The sequence below is a fragment of the Lissotriton helveticus genome, chromosome 6 (assembly GCF_964261635.1).
Source record: "Lissotriton helveticus chromosome 6, aLisHel1.1, whole genome shotgun sequence".
NCBI lineage: Eukaryota > Metazoa > Chordata > Amphibia > Caudata > Salamandridae > Lissotriton > Lissotriton helveticus.
In genome coordinates, this window is record NC_136067.1 from 117963990 (window position 1) to 117985202 (window position 21213).

At 43.9% G+C, this 21213-nt stretch overlaps 1 protein-coding gene across 2 annotated transcripts in view; it reads right to left on the reverse strand.

The window, feature by feature from the left end:
• Nucleotides 1–21213, reverse strand: part of LOC144762322 (uncharacterized) — an 86451-nt gene that overhangs the window by 32857 nt on the left and 32381 nt on the right. Inside the window, exon 2 of one of the 2 annotated variants that reach the window (XM_078647478.1) lies at nucleotides 18581–18707. The exons of the other annotated variant lie outside the window; for it this stretch is intronic. Within the exon in view, the coding sequence (XP_078503604.1) occupies nucleotides 18581–18695 (115 nt within the window). The 5' untranslated portion in view covers nucleotides 18696–18707. The remainder of the gene's footprint in view (nucleotides 1–18580; nucleotides 18708–21213) is intronic. 2 annotated transcript variants of the gene reach the window in all.

Sequence of the window (21213 nt, forward strand, 5' to 3'; positions counted from 1 at the left end):
GAGTGACCAGACCTCATGAAGAAAACCGCTACCCAAGGGTTCAAAACGACCTATTGGCACATATTTCATACAATTTGAAAACTTATATAAAGCAAAAGGCAGTGTTATTAAACCGTGGATAAGCCACGTAGCAGCAGTGGCCTCTGCCACAGAAAAAGGCAAAGATTCCAACCTTTCAATATGTAGCATAGAAAAGGAAGCATCACGCATTGAAAGCAAGCGTTGTTTGTCTGTCAAATTAAACGGTGCAAACAAAGAGGAAACGTTCATGTATCCCCAGGGAACTTTACCCATTTTCAGAGTCTGAAGTGTCCATGCAAACTGCATGATTGACCGTAATTGATTTTGACCATGGTATAGTACAGACACTTCATCATGCACAATATCAACAACAGACGACACAATATTATCTAATGTGTAAATTCTAGAGGAAAGCACGTTAATGCTATTGTCAACAACTGCAAGCACTTTCTCAAGATTCGCCTGATCAATAGCCCTAAGGCGTGAAGCAGCCTCAATCTGTGACAGTTTCCAAATTTCATTGTAAACCCCATATAACCACCTTTTCGACCTGCCACTAGCTGGGCCTTTAATGAAATCATTTAAATGCACGTCTGCATTCAGTTTGGAAAGGTGATACTTAACCGCAGGTAAAGTTGAATGTTTCAGCCAAGCTTGACACAACTTGCCCACAGAGTAAGAGGTGACAGTATGACTCAAATCAAACCGGGGATCAGATCTAACAGTCTTAAAACCGTCAGTTATATTCAAAAATCTTTTTTGGCAAGAATCAGCACTACGGTGCCAAAGCAGCCAACCCTTAGGATTCATACTGGAAATGTTAAAGGAGGAATTAAGAAGCAGAGCCTGTATATCTTTAATGGACAATTGAGTAAAATTACTCCAATCCTCATATTCCTCCAACTCCGGGAAAGACGGGGTGTTCAACCTTTTAGATGTAGCCAATCCAAAGCATGTGGTCTGGGAAATGGTTTCATTTAAAAACAACATATGATTCGGGATGAGACATGCACGGTGCAAAGCCTCAGTGCCTCGTACCTGCCAGGCCCTTGAACCCCAAACCGATTTAAGGTCTATGGTTTCCTTCCATAACTGATAGCCCCCAGTAACTAATTGATTTAGGAAGGCCTTCAAATACAACAATTTGGTATCGGTAAGTCTAACCTTGGACAGTGGCTGTCTTTGAAACCTAAAATAAAAGGACTCGGGATTGGACTGATTAAAGTCAGTGAAATAAGTATACTTTTTAAGAAACGTTTCTGAACTCCCTTGTGTAGGTGCCGGGCAATGTTCCCACTGAGTAAAATTAACAGCATCCCTTCGGGAAGATGTTTTGTGTAAGAAGTGATTGCCATAATGTTGGTAACAGAACAATTCACCATAATTAGCAGATTCTAAATATAAATCCTCAGCATCAAAAGCAGCATAGTATTTCAAATCAGAAAACAAACTTTCCACAGCATTAACATCCCAATCATCAGAACGAATGTTTTGTTTCACCACATCCCCCATATTCACTCTAAGTACATTAGGAACATTAACGACTTCCGTTGGGCCATGAATTTGAAACCGAACTGCATCCCACGCGATTCCATCCAGAACAGGCCAGGCTGTGATGTTAACCAAAGTCAAGTCTCTTTTTAATCTGTGTGTAGAATGTGAAGAGGAAAGTGGGGCCAAAGTTCCATTTAAATGAGTAATGCAAGTTCTCTCCTCGACATAGTGTCCATTCATAATTCGAAAAAAATAAAACACAAAACCAATTGACATAAAAAGGTAAACCGAAAAAAGGACCAGCCAAATGTATATCCAAGGAGGTATCAAAAAATGTTTTTTAAACAGGCTAGCATATACTGCAATTTGAGAGGGTTTTTTCGAGGCAAGGGAAGCAGAGTCAAATGAAAATCTGGATTCCGTGGCTAAACGAGCTTGCAGGTCAGGCATGGACAAATCAGTGGGTATGTATAGTCCAATTCATCAACGTTAGTTCCGGGTAAATTATTTAATAATGGACTGGAAACAACAGGTAATTCGATGGCCACTTCAGGTTCAATATTAGAAGCAGTGGGCATGATTGAATTTCTCACAATGGAAGGACAGGAAACAGCTGGTGTCATGCTAAGAAGAATCGGCCACTCTGTGTATCTTGACATTGTCAATAGAAATAAACCTGTTTTCCTTACGACCTGGAAGTGGTGGTAAAATGACTGTTCTTGTGCCCTTCACTCCAAGCACTGGGACCGGAGCTCGATAGGAGGGACCAAACTCTTTCTTGTTGTCGATCTTCTCTCGAACCAGTTCTCCAACTTGGGGTAGCCAGCCAACTACCGGGATCTGCAACGCATCATCCGATGTGGAGGGCAAATGTTCCTTTGCAAGACTGTCTCTGGTCTTTTGTAGATTCTGTAAAACATTGCAATGTTCATCTGCGTCAAAGGAAGTGGCGCGAACCACAGAGTCTAGACCGTCAAGGTCAGGGACGTACATCTTGATGCCAAAGAGCATTTCGTATGGGGTCCGCCCACCCAGAGACCTTCTAGGGAGATTATTAAGAGCACGCTGCACGCCATAGAGGTGAGCCAGCCAGTTTCTGCCAGTGCCTATAACTCGGGCTGTCAAAGATTGCTTTAAATCACGGTTCATTCGTTCAACTACACTATTACCCTCAGGTCTGTAGGGTGACGAAAACTTGACTTGGACCCCCATCGAAGTCATGGCATCCTTATACGCCTTAGAGGCGAAAGCCGGACCCTGATCCGAATGGAAGGTACCACAGGCAAAAATCCCTATAAAGATACGCAAATCTCTAATGACAGTCCGTGAATCAGCGCTGCGATGTGGCCATACCCACACAAAGCGTGTGCATGAGTCAACTGCTACTAAGATGTACTTATACGCAGTATCAGATGAAAAAGGACCGCAGTGATCTAAATAAACACAGCCTAGTGGTTTATTAGAAATGTACAACTGAGTCTGTGGCGGACGCGTAGCAGTTGAAGGTTTAATCTGCTGGCATATGTCACAAAGAAGGACATAATCACGCGTCTGTTTGTACAGTCCCCGCCACCAGAAACGTTGTTGTAGTTGCGTTACAGTGGCTGAGACGCCCGCATGCGCAGACGCCACACCTTCATGAGCCGCTGTAATCAAGTCTGTTCTGCGATCCGAGTTGGGAATCAGCCGTTCCCCAACATCAGGAATTGTCACAAAAGGAACCTTTTCGGGACTTAAGTGGTATTTATACTTCGAAGGGAATCCCGAAGGATGTTTACTTCCCTTCTCAGAGGCAGCAATCGCTGCCAAGATGTCGCTATCAATCTTGGTTTTAGACCTAGTAACTGCTGCAACTAAGTATGTAGATACTGCTGATTTCGCCGCTTCATCAGCAAGCGAGTTGCCAACAGCGTGAACTCCTACGCGCTGATGACCGAGAGTATGAATCACATAAACGAGTGGCAACATAGCCTTAAGCTCTGCCACTCGAACCCAGATCATTTTATGTTTTATTGTGCTACCCTTGGAATCATGAAAATCATTTTGAATCCAAAAGAACAAGTTTTCATTGTAAGACTGGACACAGTAGTAAGAATCACTTACAATTAGAGTAGTAACACTTGGATCTGCGTACTCCAAAGCTAGTAAGAGAGCACGAAGCTCTGCCAATTGTGCGGTGCAATCGCCCAGGGGCAACGTGTGCACTTCCCTGGAAACGAACTCATCATTCAACATAGCACCGACCACAATGGCGCATGCGGAAACGTAGGCATGTTTAGAGCCATGCGCAACCTGCGCCGACCCATCAGTGTAAATGATGCAATGGAAGTCCTCCAAAGGTCGCATAGCCAGAGGAGCAGGATGAACGAATTCATACTGTAAGTACTCCTGCGACCGTAAGGAAGCGTCAAAAATAAACATGACATCCGTGGATGACAATGACGCTGCCCACTGAATCCACCGAGGGTGCAAAGCCTTTGAATTCGGTACACTGGCTTTCGTGACTGCCTCCAAATGAGGACAGGGTGTTACCACTAGCATGCGTTTCCCCTGAGACAGTGCTCGTTCTTTTAGAATTGCCATCTGTACAGCAGTTAAAACTTTTTCCACTGTGGGAAACCGCATCTCAGCCGAAGTGTACAAGTGTGACTTGTAAGCGATAGGTACTGTGTCACCTTCATTAAAAGTGAGGTATGTGAAACCCACCATCCCGGGAATTATTCTTATTACCAGGTTGGTGTGGTTATCACGAGTCAGTAAATATTTCGAAGCGAGCAGATCAGCCTGCAAGGATTGCAAAATGGCTGAATGCTCAGGCAGCCAGCATGATTTTGAGAAAGTTGGTTGTATCAAAGCATACAAAGGCTTGATACGCTGGGCATAATCCGGAATGTAAGTTCTGCCGAAATTCAAAAAGCCCAGTAAAGATTGTAATTTTTTCAGTGTTGTTGGCGCGCGCAATTGTGCGCACTTCTCTAAGAAGTGAGGAGCCAAACCTCTACCTTCATTGTTGAGCTCATAGCCCAAAAACAACACTGTGTGTTCTGCAATGTGCGATTTTGCAAAATTAAATTTGTAACCCATGTCTGCAAAGGTACAAATTATGGAATTCACTCGACACAGATGCATCCAAATTTCGTCGTCTGTGAGATAAATATCATCCACATAAGAACATGCATCCGGATCGATTCCCTCCAATAGTGTGACTATTCTGGAGGTGAAGACCCCAGGACTATTTTTGTAGCCCATTGGGAGTCGCCGGAAGCATTTTTGCACACCAGCGGACGTAAAACTTGTCCATTGGGAGCTAAAGCCATCCAGTCTGTGGGCATAAAAACCATTGGAAATGTCAAGCGTTGTCTTGAAACGCTTACGCACTAGACTATCCACTAGGGCAGAGCCGTGAGTATTCTGTACTGCACAGTTACGGCAATGCGAGTTCAAATGCCGGTAATCCAATACCAAACGATATGATCCGTCAGGTTTGGTCACAGTAAAAAGGGGATTATTCATTGGTGACACACACGTTTCAATAACTCCCTGATATTCCAATTGTTCAAGGATTTCTGCGACGGCCGCTTTAGCTTCACGCCGTACGGGATATTGAGGCTGAGGCTGCGGCTCAGACCGCAAAGGAATTTCGTGGCATGGGGACAATTTGTCCCAACCACATTGGTTGCGGTAGAGAGCCGGTGCAAGAGCACGAGCCCACTCTTCTGCAAAATGCTGCGCATGCTCAGTTGAGACAGTGTGCGCGAAACTGGGAAGGATTACCTCCTCCCCTCGCGGCGCTGCGAGCACAAAAGGTGGGGGCCAGTCAGCCTCGGAAAGCAAAATGTCGTACGTAGACGAAAGGTTCTCCCAAAATACCCCTCTGACAGTACGCTGTATGTCACCTTCAATTAACAGGACAATTTCAAAAAGTCTTTCAGGGGGAGCCAATCTCGTATCGGCTGTTTCTATAACAACAAAAACTTCAGTCGCTGTCACCCTCAGTAGTGGACGGAGCGCCTCTCTGACTATGGTAATCTCCGCCGCGCTGTCCAGCAAGGTCAGAGCCCATGTCAGATTCCGAAGCCGCGTTCTCACTATCTGTGGCATATCTATGCGCTGTTAAGGCCGCGACTTTCTTCTTCGCAAACTGCGGACGCTTAGGCGTAGAATCCTCCTGCTTCACTGCGCCGTCTGTCTGGCGGGACTGACCACGTCCTTGCTGGCCACCACGTCCACGTCCACCCCCTCCTCCACCACCGGTCTTCTGGGCCGATGTTTCCTGAAAGGAACGAGGAGAGCGTTGATCAGAACCCTGAAAACGATCAGGTGATTTAATCATCGCGCGATCGCGCAAATCATAAACTCTGTCTGCCGGCGCAGGAGCTTGTATTGCAGGAACAGGATCCTGAGTTTGCCTAGTCTGCTTCCCCTGTGTCTGTTTTTTAGGCCAATTCTGTTTTTTGGACTTGGGCTGGACATCTGTCACTGCAGATTGTCCCTGAGGTTGTTTTTTATCCTTCACTGGAAAATATTTCAGACCTCTACTTGTGCGGCCAATTGTCTTATAAGCGGCCACCACAATCTTTGCTAACTGGCGGGGTTTGTCGGCATCGGGCAGAGCAGCCAAAGCATTCGACACCTGAAAGTTAACTGCATCTCCTTTAACATTGGAGAGAATGAGATCACTTACAATCTCAAAAGAACCACACAGGCGCATACCCAATTCAACCGCTGCCTCTGGACCGTGATCATTCTGAACACGTATAATGATTTCAGGCAGAGCATTCATAGACGGGGTGCCGAAGCACCTCGTATAAACTGCCGCAAAAGTTTTTCCCCAGCTTTCACAGTCAGCAAGTTCAGGAGTAATATCCTTCGGTAGAGTAATCGTTAACATTCTATGTTTATCAGCAGGAGTAGAATTCGGAAAAACCGCCTCCAGTTGATCAAACTTCTCTGCTAGCCAGAATGGGAAGTCATCGTTGTCAACAGGACGCGCACCAAAAACCGAATTAACCATCACTGGATTGAGACGCATTCCGCCTCGTTCCATGGGAGCGGCCGCACCCCCCTGGGGACCACCAGGAAGATGTCGACCGATGTATTGCACTAAAGCACGAATCACGGAAATGGAAACAACATGTAGCCTGCGAATTTCTGCCAGGGTACAAGCCCCGTGATTCGGGTGCGGGGTAAAGCCACCCAACGCAGGCCAATTTGTACCTGGAATTGAGAGTGGACCTAACCTCGCAGCGGACAAAGAGTGGGGGAGGGCGCCATCAAACCAAACTCGATGCTGCCAATGATCAATAGGTATTTCCAATGCCCTGTACGGCGTATATTCAGCTGGGACATCCGAGGCGGTGTAGGAGTGGAACAAACCAGAATTAGCGTCCACAGCCGGAAACGTAACCCAAGAGTAAAACAACTCGTAAGGAAACGCCGGATCTGCACATACCACGAAAATCACAGCCATCCCATCTACTGGGACCTGGTACGTCTGAAGATGGTTGCGTACCGCTACGCGACTATGCTGCGCAATAGCCACCGCCGCCATGACAACACTGGAAACAAGAACACACAAAGAATACTTTGTAGCACAACTGGGTAGTAATTCAAAGAAACCGTTTAAGAAAGAATCAAGCTTGAATAAAGACCTATTTCAAAAAATAGGTAGGTTTCACCGACACCCCGTTTTCCGGAAACGGATGTGAAGGGGTTAAGGCATGAACGATAAACTACTCGAGTGTCATGATATAAGACCACCGAAACCGTTGGGCGCCATGTTGCAGGGTTTCTGTACTCACACAGAACTGTGCACAGAGGAGTGGAACCTCGGCAAATTAGGGTGTCCCAAAACTTACCTTAGCAACCAACTCACCCCTTACCGAGCTAGCTACAGTGTCTCATTGGACATATCAAACTCCCAATGTTTAGACAAACCAGAACATGAACTTACAGTACCTCAGGGTACGTGGGACTCATGAACACTCTTTCGTTATATTATCATTACAAACCAGAACATGGAGTAAAGAAGACACATGTGCATTTGAAATGTTTATTTACTAATGCCGTCTTCTCAGGCGCAGTATCTTAGATAATACAAGTATACTTATTATCAGTAGCAAAATTATCAGCATAGTTACTAAGACATAAAAAGCGAATGGTGACAGCATGTTAACATGCTGTAATGAATAAGAGTTAACAACACTTATATCTCACCCTCCCTAACACATATATTATATTATTAGCTAAGAAGGTCTCTTTGGGTTGTTTTAGGGCGGGCCCATACCTTAGTGTCCTAGCATGAAGGAATCACATCAGCATACACCAGCTCTCTCTGCATGTGCACCGCATCAAGTGTGTTAACAATTCTCGTGCAAAGCAATATCAATCCCGCCTCAACCCCAAGTTGGCAAAGGCTGCACTCGTGTTATGACTATGAAGGCGTGGAGATCAGACCTCATAACAATTCCATATCGTGTTGCTCCTGAAACTTCAGCACTCTCCGTGCAGACATGGTTTAACAAACAAAACTGATATCAGAGCAATAACATATTATTCTCACATACACCACGGCAAACCACTAGGTCGAAAGCTAAGTCAACAATTAAGGGTCGTGTGCAGAAGTTGCAAGAAAGGAAAAATGGCGTTTAAATCTTAAATGTACCTATGCTAACTTAACACGATATAAGGATATATAGGAGCTATACAACGCTGCTATGGGGGGTGGGCCGTAGTCACACGCAGTGGTGCAGGGTGGGGGGATGTTGTTATGTATTGTTTTATGTTCCTATGGCCCACCTTTTTTCTTTTGATCTTTGCTGTCTCCTTTTTCTTCCTTTGTTTTTCCCTTTTTGTATTTTTCTTATTTTCGTGTATTTGGATCGGGCCGGGGGTCGGGTGGTGTTCCTTTTGGGTAGGTTTCGCACTTTGTGCTTCTGAGGTTCACGCAGCTTCTGGGACTTTGTGTGTCTAGCGTTGATAACAGTACGTAACCATTGATTGCTTGTTTATCCTGTCTTCTCTTCCTGATTATAATTTTGGTGAGTGTTTTTCCTCCTACATGGCTTGTTCCCCATAACAGTCACTTTATTGTATGACCGCGGATCCTTTCTTCCTGCTATAAAGCGTGCCCTTTCATGTCCTATTATATAGTGGCTACGTTTGCACAATATCCTGAAGTGGTTTGGTCAACTGGGTGGGCCCAAGATGGCGCGGAATGTAGTATATTGTTCGGGTATGCTGTTTGCAATGTTTTATGCATGACTCCAATTGTTGCGGTCCCTTTGGTTGATATTATGTCGTAGGGCCCGCCCTTCTCGGCTCTGATCTGAATGTACGATCCTCTTTAACTCTGAGAAAATGAAACCTGTATGATTCTTTTTACGTTTGCTACTGACACACTGTAGCGCTATTGTTTTAGCTTTCCGCTTATTGCGATGACCTGTACTGTTTCTGTATGTCATAGCGGCCGGCCCGTAGTGGTTGTAGGCTGACGCTGTGTACTGTTCATAAGCTGAATAAAGGTTTTAAAAAAAAAAAAAATTACAAAACATGGTAAGGGGCAGAGTAGTTCTTTTTGCAGAAACAGATGTAGCATTACCATGCAACATAGAAAGTCATTTTAACCAAAAGGTTGCTGTCTTACAGATCTTTGGATAGCATGATAGCATGATCTTTACAATGCACTCATAGGAAGAATGAAGAATGAAGAATGTGCGCAGATTTTATACTTCTATTTCGAAATGATCTTATTTTTTAGCAATCCAGGCAGATGTTTGCCGTCTGAAGCCATGCCATAATTTGTCACACTAGAACCGTATGCTTATATAACACCGTGAGGTTTGCAGTTGTGCCATTGATGTCGTTTAAAATACTTAATATGAGAGAGGGTCCTGGGTCTTGGAATATTGGCAGCGACCCGAAACCCTTCCTCTAGCATGGCAGTGAGGGTGAGGAGTGGACCTTGTGGTCAAAGGATAACAGGTGGCCATTTCATGATCACGCATGAGTGGCATTGTTGGAAGGTTTACTCCCTTTGACACTGACGAGGCAACAGCAGATACAGCTGCAATGAGTCACAGAATAACTATTGAAAACTGGTAGTGGTTTGTGGTAGCCGTGTTGCCCGAGTACATACGATTGTGTGGTTGGGAGATAGTTTAAGTATCACTTATCAGTTACCTAGTTGAAGGATAAAAATAAGTAGCCAGATACATGACATCAGTTGCTCATGGGATTTATGTGTCAAACTATCAACCACAGAAAACATTGACACAGAGCAATAAAGGCTCGAAAATCTTCACTTGCACAAGATTATGACACATGAGGGTATCTAGGCGCTGGAAGAATAAAGATGTACTGGTCCAACTCCCCATCTACTTACCTTGATGAAATTGTGCAAATCTATATCTTGGAGTCGAAATTATTGCAGGCTGATATTTTCAAGTTGATATTATCCCACCACACCGTCATGGGATATCCCACTAGCACTCTAGGATGTGAAACAAAGTAAGCTGGTTTCCAGAATTAAACGCAATTATGGTTATGATAATTAAGAGAAGGGTTTAGCACAAAGAAAGTGGGTAAGGTTCAAGATTATTCACCCTACCAATGATTGTGTTAATTTATATGAAATATAGGTGATTTGTAAAACAGGCGTGTTAACAAATAAGATGAAAGAGAATATACAGCAGGGCAGGTATATGCAAAGCCGAAGAAGTATTCATTCAAAAAGATCTAACATCTAAAACTGCGAAAACCAAAAAAAGAGTTGGTCTATATAAAGTGAGATTTTCTCTTAGAAGGGTTTAGGAATGGTGCTCACAACATTTCTGTGGGTCTGAATTTAATTCAAGCATCGGTAGTCTAAGAATGGCCCAGAGACACCTAAACGCATCTATGCGTTAATACTGAGTAATTGTGTGTGTCTGTGTTCTTTACACACTTGGAAATGAAGTTCCTACAAAAGGAGAGAAAATTGACTGCCTCTTGCTGGTGATTGTTCCGGACGCAGGACTGGGTAAAGAGAACTGATTTGTGTCTCTACAATTGGTAGCCACTAGAAATAAAATGGTTTATTTCCGGGCAATCAGTTAGCGATGTTGCACTGCTGTGGTCTTATTAGAAAAGAACACATGCCAACCGAGCTGCAGAAAACTGAACGAGTTAGACCCCCTTTCGTGGTGCATTATGATACGGCTTCATTTTATCAAATTAAGGAAAAAAAAATTCTGGTGTGGAGTAAGCATGATAAAAGAGACACATGTAGCACTAAAGGGCACACGTATCTTGAGTGTAATGAGAGGTCAGACACCTTCATTACACTCTAATTGAGGGGAACAATGGTGACTTGTTGCACTGTATATATTAACAAAAATAATAACAACTTGTGTAGTGTATATAATGTTCCCTTACCACACTTATGCCATTTGTTAGAACTGTACATGAGCAATTTTAATGGGACTCAATTGACTAACCTCGGAAGGATGGAAGGCTGAGTCTAGATTGCAGGATTCACACTTGTGACCTGTAGATTAGTGCGCATGTCAGCTGTGAGTCTTCAGCTCACTGAGCCATCCTGCTAGCTGTCCAGTTTTGGCTGTTAGGGTGGGGGCACCGGAAACAACAAACAGGGGTAGTATTTCCTGTATTAGGCTTCTCATTTTAGATCTCCCGTTTCTGCAATGCCAACACAAACAATTTCCTTCTCAAGTAGATAATATGAGTCCTGAGTGAAATACGTTTCCCTGTACCTCGAGTGCCAAGAAACAAAATCCACTCAAAGCATTTGTCTGACCCACATTCAGCATCAGTGCACCACACTAATTCTGGCCAAAGACGCATCTACGCGGCGCTTTGTAAGTGACCAATCACCTTCGAGCAGCTAACTTTTTTTTTTTTCAAAAGCTTTATTCGAAGTGTGTAAACAATTCATAAAAGCATACACAATAAAATCACAATTTAAAAATCATATCATTTACACTCGTAATTAAAACACTAATTATACTGAACGATTGAGAATTATTAAAAACATTTAAGAATACAGAGAGTACATTCAAGCTATTTAGGAGGTTAAAACTAGGGCTAATCAATTATAATGGACCTTCTCAGTCTAAGTATTGCTCTCAGGTACAGGGTTACAGTACTTATAGTATAGTGATCATCCAATGTCCTTAACTTGTTATATGCTTCTCTTGATTTTCTTAGACCCCAAGATAAAAGAAGAGGTCTCAGAATTTGCCGCCTCGGATGAAGCTAACTTGACATTATTGTGTAAAAAGGACAGAAGGAAAGAAAATCGTGCTCTGTGTCTGACACTTGAAAGAGGCGCTACGATTTAGCGCCGCGAGGAGGGCTCACTGCGGGAAGACGAGGCGGGATCCAGGCCGCGTCCCAACGCACACGTGTGATTGTTGGAGGGCTAATACCATAGTATGAACTCCAAGAGCCGCGGGCCGAGGTGTTTATCACACTCAATCCCGTTATTATCAGCCTAAGCCCATATCCTGTGGCCTTATTCCGAGAATATCCCAACGGGGAGAGCCGCAGCTGCTGAGGCAACATTCGTGTTTAATGGCATAGTGAAAAGACGGATCACTTCATCATGGGTTAAATGGGTCTAAAATGGAAGTCTGCTCTGCAGCCGGCTCCCTGCACCCGCAGCGCGCGCAGAGTCTATTTCTGTAACTGGGGGTCAAGTCAAGGCGTGGTGTAAGAATAAGAAGACACAGTGGGGCTTGGGGGAGGTCAGGAAGCCTCGATCCTTGCTCTTAACCCGAGGCCAGGTGTAACAAGCAATTTACAAAGACTTTGAGGGAAAAAAGCCGATCTACAGTAATAACATGCTGAACAAGCCCAGGAGTTGTGTGCGCGCGCGCAATAAGGAAATAAAAAAGCACGCAAGTGGAAGTGATCGCGCTGTAAGGGTGCTGCAAGCTATGCGCTTAATGAGCCATGATGGAAAGCCAGATGGCGCCTGTGCGAGTACCCGCGCGCGTAACCGCAAGCTTTAGGCCACAAGCAAAAGCGCTCGGTCGGATTTTTAAAGCCCACTTACTAAATGTCTCGCCAGATCAGCGCAGGCGCTGGATCAGGCGAAACCTAAAAAGGCAGGGCTATATCGTGATTATCTTAAGCAACCATGCACAGGCCCAAAGTGAGTGTCTACACGCAGGTTTTGCCAAAGCTAGGCTGTGTACAGCTCATAAATAACTCAGAAAATCTACAACCGTGTGCATCAGCTGCAGACAGTGCCGCTCAGAAATAAGAAGAGAGAGCCACTGCTGTGTTTCCGAAAACATGCTGCAGACATCCCAATTTGAGCAAAAACAGGCCCATTGACCGATTCTGAGCTAGCATACCGAAGTACAATTTGTTCATGTTCTGGCCACAGGTACACCTGCTGTTCAACTTTTGGCTCTACTGAGTCAATGTCAAAAGGAAGCTTGGAACTCATGGCGCTACAACAAGGCTAGATTCTTGGCAAAATCACCTGAATAAACCATAGCACAATTAATGGACACATTTTGAGCTATGTTTGTTCCCTCCCTAAGACTAAAAATATACAAGAACAGGGAAAGATACACAGAGGACAAAAGTAAAGTGTCTTGGACAACTCTCGCATCAGCCAAGCAGCATCTCTGTTCCCGCACTGCTTTCAAATAAATATAAGTCCCAATTGCTTGGTAATAATCAACACTTAGCCGCCCTCGCCCTGGTTTTCAAATAAACACAAAATCTCATTGGCTTGGCCTAACAATGTAAAATAAATGTCCAACTTGAACTGCACAGGCGAACAACCCAAAGCACCCTGAAAGGCATAACGTGTCTTTACTACCTCTGCTGTTTTATTATACAGCAGCAGTTTGCTGTTAACAAATACCCAATAGCTAACAGCAATCAGGTTTATTATTAGACGACTTCCCCCATATGACTAGGTAGAACAGGAAATAGGGCCAGCTCAGATGTTAACACCACATCTAGTAGATCAGACTTTTCTCGCTACAAAGAAACAGGTCGTTGTGGCACCAGCTTGCAACAACAGAAAAGTGAGCACCTAGCAATATATATCTCATGTACTATGTAGGAAACATTAATTCAGTCGATTTTTGTCATTTGTCTGAAAAATAGAGCAGCAGGAAGGGCAAGCTATGTACTTGTATTCCAAGTTCTGTATCGTAGGTATCCTCACCGAAGTAATAAACATAGAATATTCCTGTCCATTTGTGGGGATCCCGGAATCATTTTTTTCAATTATTGAAACTTAAACTTTAGATGGAGGTAACCGCCTCAATGTTCATAGAAGTAGAGTTACCTCCATTAAAAAAACATGACAGGCCTGCTTTTTTTACTGCATTTTTCTGGATTATAAAAAGATGTAATCAATATAATGTGACCATATTGCAGCAGGAGACAACCCTGAGTTTAACTTTGAAACACCTATTGAGCACATACAGAGAAGGAAACATGATAGAAAAAATTAGCCTCCTAGCTCAAGAGTTCAAGATCTGCAAAGAAAATACACTATTACTTTCAGAAGCCAGCAGCTTCCTTTCCCAGCATGCACTGTATTGGCAGTTTACCTCAGAGCATTAGTTATTGCTTCCAGCTTGAGAGAAGGGGATCTCTGAAGACTCTTTGGGTTACTTTACCCTGCTTTTTCTTATCTTTTTGTAACAACAAGTTTTTTTTTGTTGCTTCATTCAATATCTTTGATGCTATTCTACATTTTTCACCTAGTTTCTCATCAAAAGTAGTGATTATTTTCTAGACAAGTCTTCACTTATCGTGAAATGCCCTTCATGTGGCGAAAAAAGGCTTCATCAGACCCAAATTCCGTGTCTTTGTTGTCTGTCTTCCTGCTTCTCACTCAGATTAACAGTGTGAGTTTTGCCAAAAAATGTTGGAGAGCGCTTTAAAAGACCAGGAGGGCTTTTGCCTGAGAGGAAAACTTGAGAACCCGTGTCAGGAAGAAGAGAGGAAAAAACAAAGAATAAAGGGCAGAGAAGGGACTCCTTCTCAATCCATAACCTCTTGCACTGAAGACTCCCATAGAGGAAGAACCCAGAGAGTTAAAATATAAAACACATTACCACGCAAGTGCACTGGAATATTCTACGTTTATGAGTGAGGATCCTACGATGCAGAAGGTGTGTTAAATATTGACCATTATCCTTTTGTCTGCTGCAATCAAACATTAATGAGATGCAAAACATATACCCTTCCTTACACATCCAGAATGTCCAGTAGGACTGGAATTTTGGAAAGAGGGGTTATAGTACTGATTAATAAGACGATATTTGTAGGAGCACATTTAAAGTACAGATAATGGAATTAGGAACAGAGGGAAGGAAAGAGGAAGGGAGTATTGACAATAGGAATGAACAACTAAATCAATATCCAATTCTTTATTAACACTGGAAGAGCACCATGAACTTTTGCAGAGCAAAAATAGTGTTGCAGGAATTCTGTTAAATCACAGAATTATGTTTGGGACCATAGAACCTTAGTAGGCAAGGACGCAGTTATCCTACCACCTTAGTAACCATAAGCCCGGGAACGACTAGCTATAGTGTCTCAATTGCCCTCCTACTCACTTACAGAGGAACAGGTGATTAGACACCCAGAACATACCACGTCCGACCCTCTCAGGAATCGCGGTGACAAGACACACCCTTTCACTCTTACACTTCACTTGTCCACAATAAGATCTGACAGAGACACGAGAAAAGTTTCAAATATCTATTTTAACTATCGTGCTCTAGTATGGAGTATACGTGCCACAACAAGTAAAAAGATGCCTAACACAAATACGGTCAGCATAGTAATTAAGCAATAAATCATAAAAGGAACTGTCATTGTATAAGCCACGGAAAACTAACCCCCTCTTCCCTTCCACAGAAGCAACGTAATTATATATCAGAAGATCTCTGAGTGTTTGCAGCAGACCTTGTACCTTAGCATGCACAGATGAAGGTTCTACATCTCAGGTGTAGTCACGATCTCGTCTGTATATTTGCCGGTCTGTGCATACCTATTTGACAAAGAATACGTGTTCCCAAACAACAGCTGCATGTGTGTGTTTTCTCCATGTGCTAGAGCCTGACCAAAACAGAATAACCAGGAGCATTGTTAGATATTGTCTATGGTGTTCAGACGAAATCCCAGGAAAATACAGAACACAAAATAACAGTAAGTTCTGTGTGAAAGCACAGAGTGGCACAAAGCAAAATACGTGCGTATAGTACCGTGTGTAAAGCAAAGTAAGGACTGCAACGTGCTCATGCCAACAGGGAAAATTGCAATGGACCTGCACTGGACATGTGACAAGAGTAAACACTATCAACTACTGTTTTTACAATTTCTGGAAACATTTGAAAAGACTGAAAACCCCAGCTGGAATGTACATTAAACAGAAATGAAAAAAGGAATTCCTAATCATCTTGAATTGGGATTCCCAGACCACATGCTTTGGACTGACCATCATCCTTGTAAGGCATAGCCACTCCCTAACTCTAGAAATGGTGGTGCTCACATGGGAAGCAAAGACGTAGAGCAAGTTTGGCAAATGTCTTTCAGAGCAGCATTCCAACAACCTATTGCTGCGATAAGCATCCTGAGCACTGAACAGCTTGCACCAAATCTCCTTAGGTGGCTGCAAGCGTAGCAATGCCAGGACGGGTCCGGCTGTGAGGGAGCTCAGCCACATGCTCAGCACAGTGTATCAAGATGCATCTATAGACAACCCAGTCAATACTTCTTCCTCTTTGGCCTGAAGAGGGCCTCCAGTAAGTTTTTAATTCAAATCTTGGCACAGATAAAACACAGTTGACAACCCATGGATAACCCTGTTTACCCACCAAAGAACATTAAATGGAAATTACCTAGGACTTACAGAGAAGCAGCCCACTAGAGGATCTCTTAAGTCACCAAGGTTTAGTATATAGAGTTGACTTAGGAGTGACGTAGGTGCAACCCATTGGAGGCACTGTTAAATGACAATGGTGGCTTATATAGTGTTTACCCACGAGCAACAGAGAAGAAATACATCAGAGGAACTGTTAAACCACTAAAGATTAGTAAATGGAGTCTGCCCATTGGAAGTACCCCATTTGAGGCATTAGAAACCACCAAAGAATACTTCATGGAGTCTACCAGCAGCAACAGAGGAGCGACTCGGGCTAAAAAATGAAGCAACTCATTGGGGGGACTGTTCATCCAGTGGTATTCTATACAGTCTACCCATCAGCATTGGAGACGTCAGGTCTTTGGAGACAGTTTTTTAAAACATCAGTAAGTATTATTTGGAGCCTACCCAGGAGCAACAAAAGAGCAACCCATTGGAGGCACTGTTAAACCACCAGGAAGGCGGAAGGCGTAACCAGGCGCTTTATAAACTCCTTTATTATTATTATTAAAGAGTATTGGATGGAGTCTTGCTGAAGTGGGAGAGGAGCAACAGAAAAGCAATCCTTTAGAGGCACTGTTAAACCATCAGGTAGTATTATAAGGAGTCTACCCAGAAGCAACAGGAAAGAAAACCCCTGAAGGCACTGTTAAATCACCAAGGAGTATTCTATCAAGTCTACCATGGTATGGGAGAGGAGCAATAGAAATGTAACCCATATGAGGCACTGTTAAACAACAACGGTGCCTTATACAGTGTTTACCCATGAGCGACGGAGAAGAAATACATCAGAGGTACTGTTAAACTGACAAAGATGAGTAAATCGAGTCTACTCAGAAGCTACAGTGAAGCACCCCATTGGAGGCATTGTTAACCCACCAAAGATTACTTCATGGAGTCTACCAGGATCAACAGAGGAGCTAATCAGGATCGACAACAAAGCAGCCCATTGGATGCACTGTTATAACAGCAAGAATTATTACATGGAGTCCATCCCGGATTGGGAGAGGAGCAACAGAGAAACAACCCATCAGAAGCAACCCATGAGGTAGTATTGTAAGGACTCTACCCGAAAGCAAAAGAAAATCAAGCCACTGAAGGCACTGTTAAACCACTAAGGAGTGTTACATAAAGTCCACCCTGGAGTGAGAGAGGAGCAACAGAAAAGCAACCAATCGAAGGTCCTGTTAAACCAACAAGGAGTATTACATATAGCTGTAGGTCCTCAACTACATTTCTCTGATCACTAGAAATTTTATAGCTAGGATTTATTTTTTGCTGTCTACTTTTCTGTAAGATCCTTAGTCAATAATTGATCATTAAGTTCAAGACATTTCCTGTGGCAGTTGTGGGATACATTTAGAGTTACAACATTGACTAGCACTAGAGAATCTATTTATGAAAGGGAGAACCTACACCGTTTCCTATAGCTCATTCCTGAAAGACACTAAGTGCCTTGAGACCGTCATGGGTGATATGCAGCACTCTATAAATGTTTGGTTGATTGATTTAGATCTTGGCAGACAGGTTACTCTGTCACAACAGTGACGGATATCCCATCCGCCAAAATATAAATAAATACCATAGGATATAGTGGAATTTATATTTTGTCGGACAGGATATCAGTCACCGTTGTGACAGAGTAACATATCCACCAAGATCTAAATCAGGCCCTAAATCTATAAGCCGTTTCAGTTGCCCAGAGTGTATTAAATTCCAGCCAATTGGGATTATATTACATAGGTTTTATCAGCTTTTGGTAATTTCTTGATAGTTGCCCAATTCCACCACTCTAGAATTGGCTTAAGTCCGGGAAGCAGCACTCTGGAACCAACTGCCTGACCAGCTGTGCTCAATGTCTTTATTCCCAGTAGATAAATGTGGCTTTTATTGTGATCTAGATCTCTTAGCACCAGGATACATTTCAGGTAACAAAGCACGTTACAAATCTAACTTCTTCTACATTGCATTACTAATTACTTAAATTCAAGGGTTCCAGCATATCTGAGAGAGATTTAGGAGCTTATACACATGTCACTTCGCTATTCATAAACATGTCACTTGTATTCATAATCAGTAAAAAGACAATGACATGTCTGCATTCAAAACACGTTCGTACTTCCTGCTTCAAACTCTTGCATTACCAAATAAATCTCTTACCTGACAACAGAATGTTTCCGCCATTTTGTTGCCCAATGTTGCTCAAACACTGCAGCTTCTGCTGCTTACGTACTTTTTCAAGCTTTCGCTTTTTTTTAGATTTACTATCAAACATTGTAAATGAGACCTGCAAAGAAATGTTTTGTACAGTCAAAAGTTAAGCATGACTTAAATTTAGCATTATTCTTATACAAGAGTATCCACCAACTGGAACCATAGGTAACTACAGTTTTCAATGTCAGTCCTTTCTGAATCCCAGACGATAATGGAGGCCCGAAGTCACAGAAACGCACAATCACCCACTTCTTAATGGTTGCCGGTAACCAGCAAGGGTGTTCTTTGCACTGTACTCGGGCCCTTTTCCTCAACCCAATCAGGAAAACATAGGTTGGAAATACAGTACTTAATAATCAGCCCCTTCTTCTCACTCCACAGGTAACCGAAGCTTGGATTTAAAATACTAGACACTCGGCCCCTTCTGAATCTCACAAAGTAACTGATGATGTTATTTACGGAACTGCACACCTTGATCCTTCTCTTCAAACCCTCTCAATCTCACCAGGTAACCAAAGATCAGAATTATAGCACCATACTCTCTGCTACCTTCTCATCAATCCCAAAAAGTAACTGAACCTTTCATTAATAGAATGCAAAAATTAGATCCTTCTCCTCAAACCCTCTGTTGTCTCAATCTCATCAGGTAACCAAAGATCAAAATGATGGCACCATACTCTCCGCCCTGTCTCATCAATCCAAGCAGACATCTGAACCTTTGATTTCTGGACCTGTGCACTCAGATCCTTGTCCTGTTGTCTCAATCACTCAGGTAACCTAAGACCAGAATTATAGCACTGTACTTTTAGCCCCTTCTCATCAATCCCAAAAGGTAGCTGAACGTTTGATTAATTGAACTGCATTGTGTAGGAAAGTGCCCCTTTTGGACATGGTCACACCTTTTGCCTGGTATTAGATGCAATTTTGACAGAAAGTGCACTGGGTTCCTGCTACCCAGGTCCCCAGTGTAAGCTCTCTTGCCCCAAGACTGTGCAATTGTTGCCCCAATTGGCAATACCCTTGGCACCCCTGTAAGTCCCTGGTAAATGGTATTCTAGTTACCTAGGGCATGGGTACTATAGAGGGTCTCTAAGGGCTGCAGCATATATTGTGCCACCCTAGGAGACCTGTTGGACTTGGTGTTGGTGGTCCTAGGACTCTGGGCACTTTAGCACTGCTGTCCAGTGTAAAGCGTGTGTGCTCTCTGTGTTACATATGGTAAGATTGGTCTACACCTGTTGGGCATTTTTAATTTACCCGTCAGTCCCTTGTAAAGTGGTATCTCATATACCCAGGGCTGGTAACTACTACTAGTGGGCTTGCGGCGCACATCCTTGTGTGACATGCCTGCAGAAAGTGCATATAGTATAGGTAAGTCACCCCTACAGAAAGCCTTACAGCCCTAAGACAGGGTGCACTATACTACCTGTGTGGGAATAAGTGCATGAGCAGATATTCCCCTGTGCTGGCCAGTTCAATTACTGCCATTACAAGTGACCAGGGAGACATTTTAAGTACATGAGCTGGACACTGGTCAAAAACGAGTTCCCCAGCTACATGATGGCTTTACTGAAACAAAATATGTTTGGTATCCAACATCTTGTATTAATAAACCCACGCGGATTCCAATGATTGATTTTTTAATACATGCACCCAGAGGGAACTTTAGAGGTGTACCCTGAAAACCCAGCAACTACTAGTGTGCTGGATAACTGGTTCTGACCAGCCTGCCACCACAGAGTTTTTGACCTCCAGAGGAGAGGGCACTTTTTGACCTTCAGGGGTGAGGGCCCCCACTCTCAGGAGGTCAGGACCAAAGCCTGCTCTGTCAGAGGCTGTTTTACACCCCCGTCAGCAAGAAGAACTGCAAATTAGCATTCCAAAGCAGGGAGCTACAAAGAGCCCATCGCCTTTGAGGCGTGTCTACGCGTGCAGCAAGATGGACACTCACTAAGAGGGCTCTGCTGGCCGAGCTAACAATCCTGCAAAATCCTGCTTACAACAAGGCAATACGGGGACATCCACGTATTAGCTGGGCTGCTGAGACCGCTCTGCCCACGATACGTGGCAGGCCCGAAGTCTAGCTGCCTCCTGGCAGGCGAAACGAGCCGGCGATCACTGGAGTCCCATGGCGCTCTGTAGCGCGTAGCGAGCGTGAACCTGCTGCTGGCATAAGTGATGGCAGAGCCGAGGGCGACAATCATATACCGGTCGGGCCTCAGACAAATGCCCGCTTGACCATCCGCGGCGACCCCAGGCGTTGGTGGCCCTACTGGGGACGGAATGAGCCAAGGGGTGACTGAGGCCTGCTGTGCTCCGGAGCGCGTCCTGCAACGCAGCCTCGTTGCTGCGCCAGAGATCCTGGTGCTGGTGACATGGAAGGAGAACCAGTGAGGGCGAATGGAGACTGCCCAGTGCGAGACCTGACCAGGCTGTTGTGCTGTTCCTGGAGCCCTTGAGGAGGCGAAGTGATATGTGGAGGCCTGAAAAACGTTTGTACACCTCCAGTCTCTGGGTCAGGCGAACCGGGGGCGGGCTGATAGGTCATACCCCGGTGCGAGGGACCGCTTCGTAGGCAC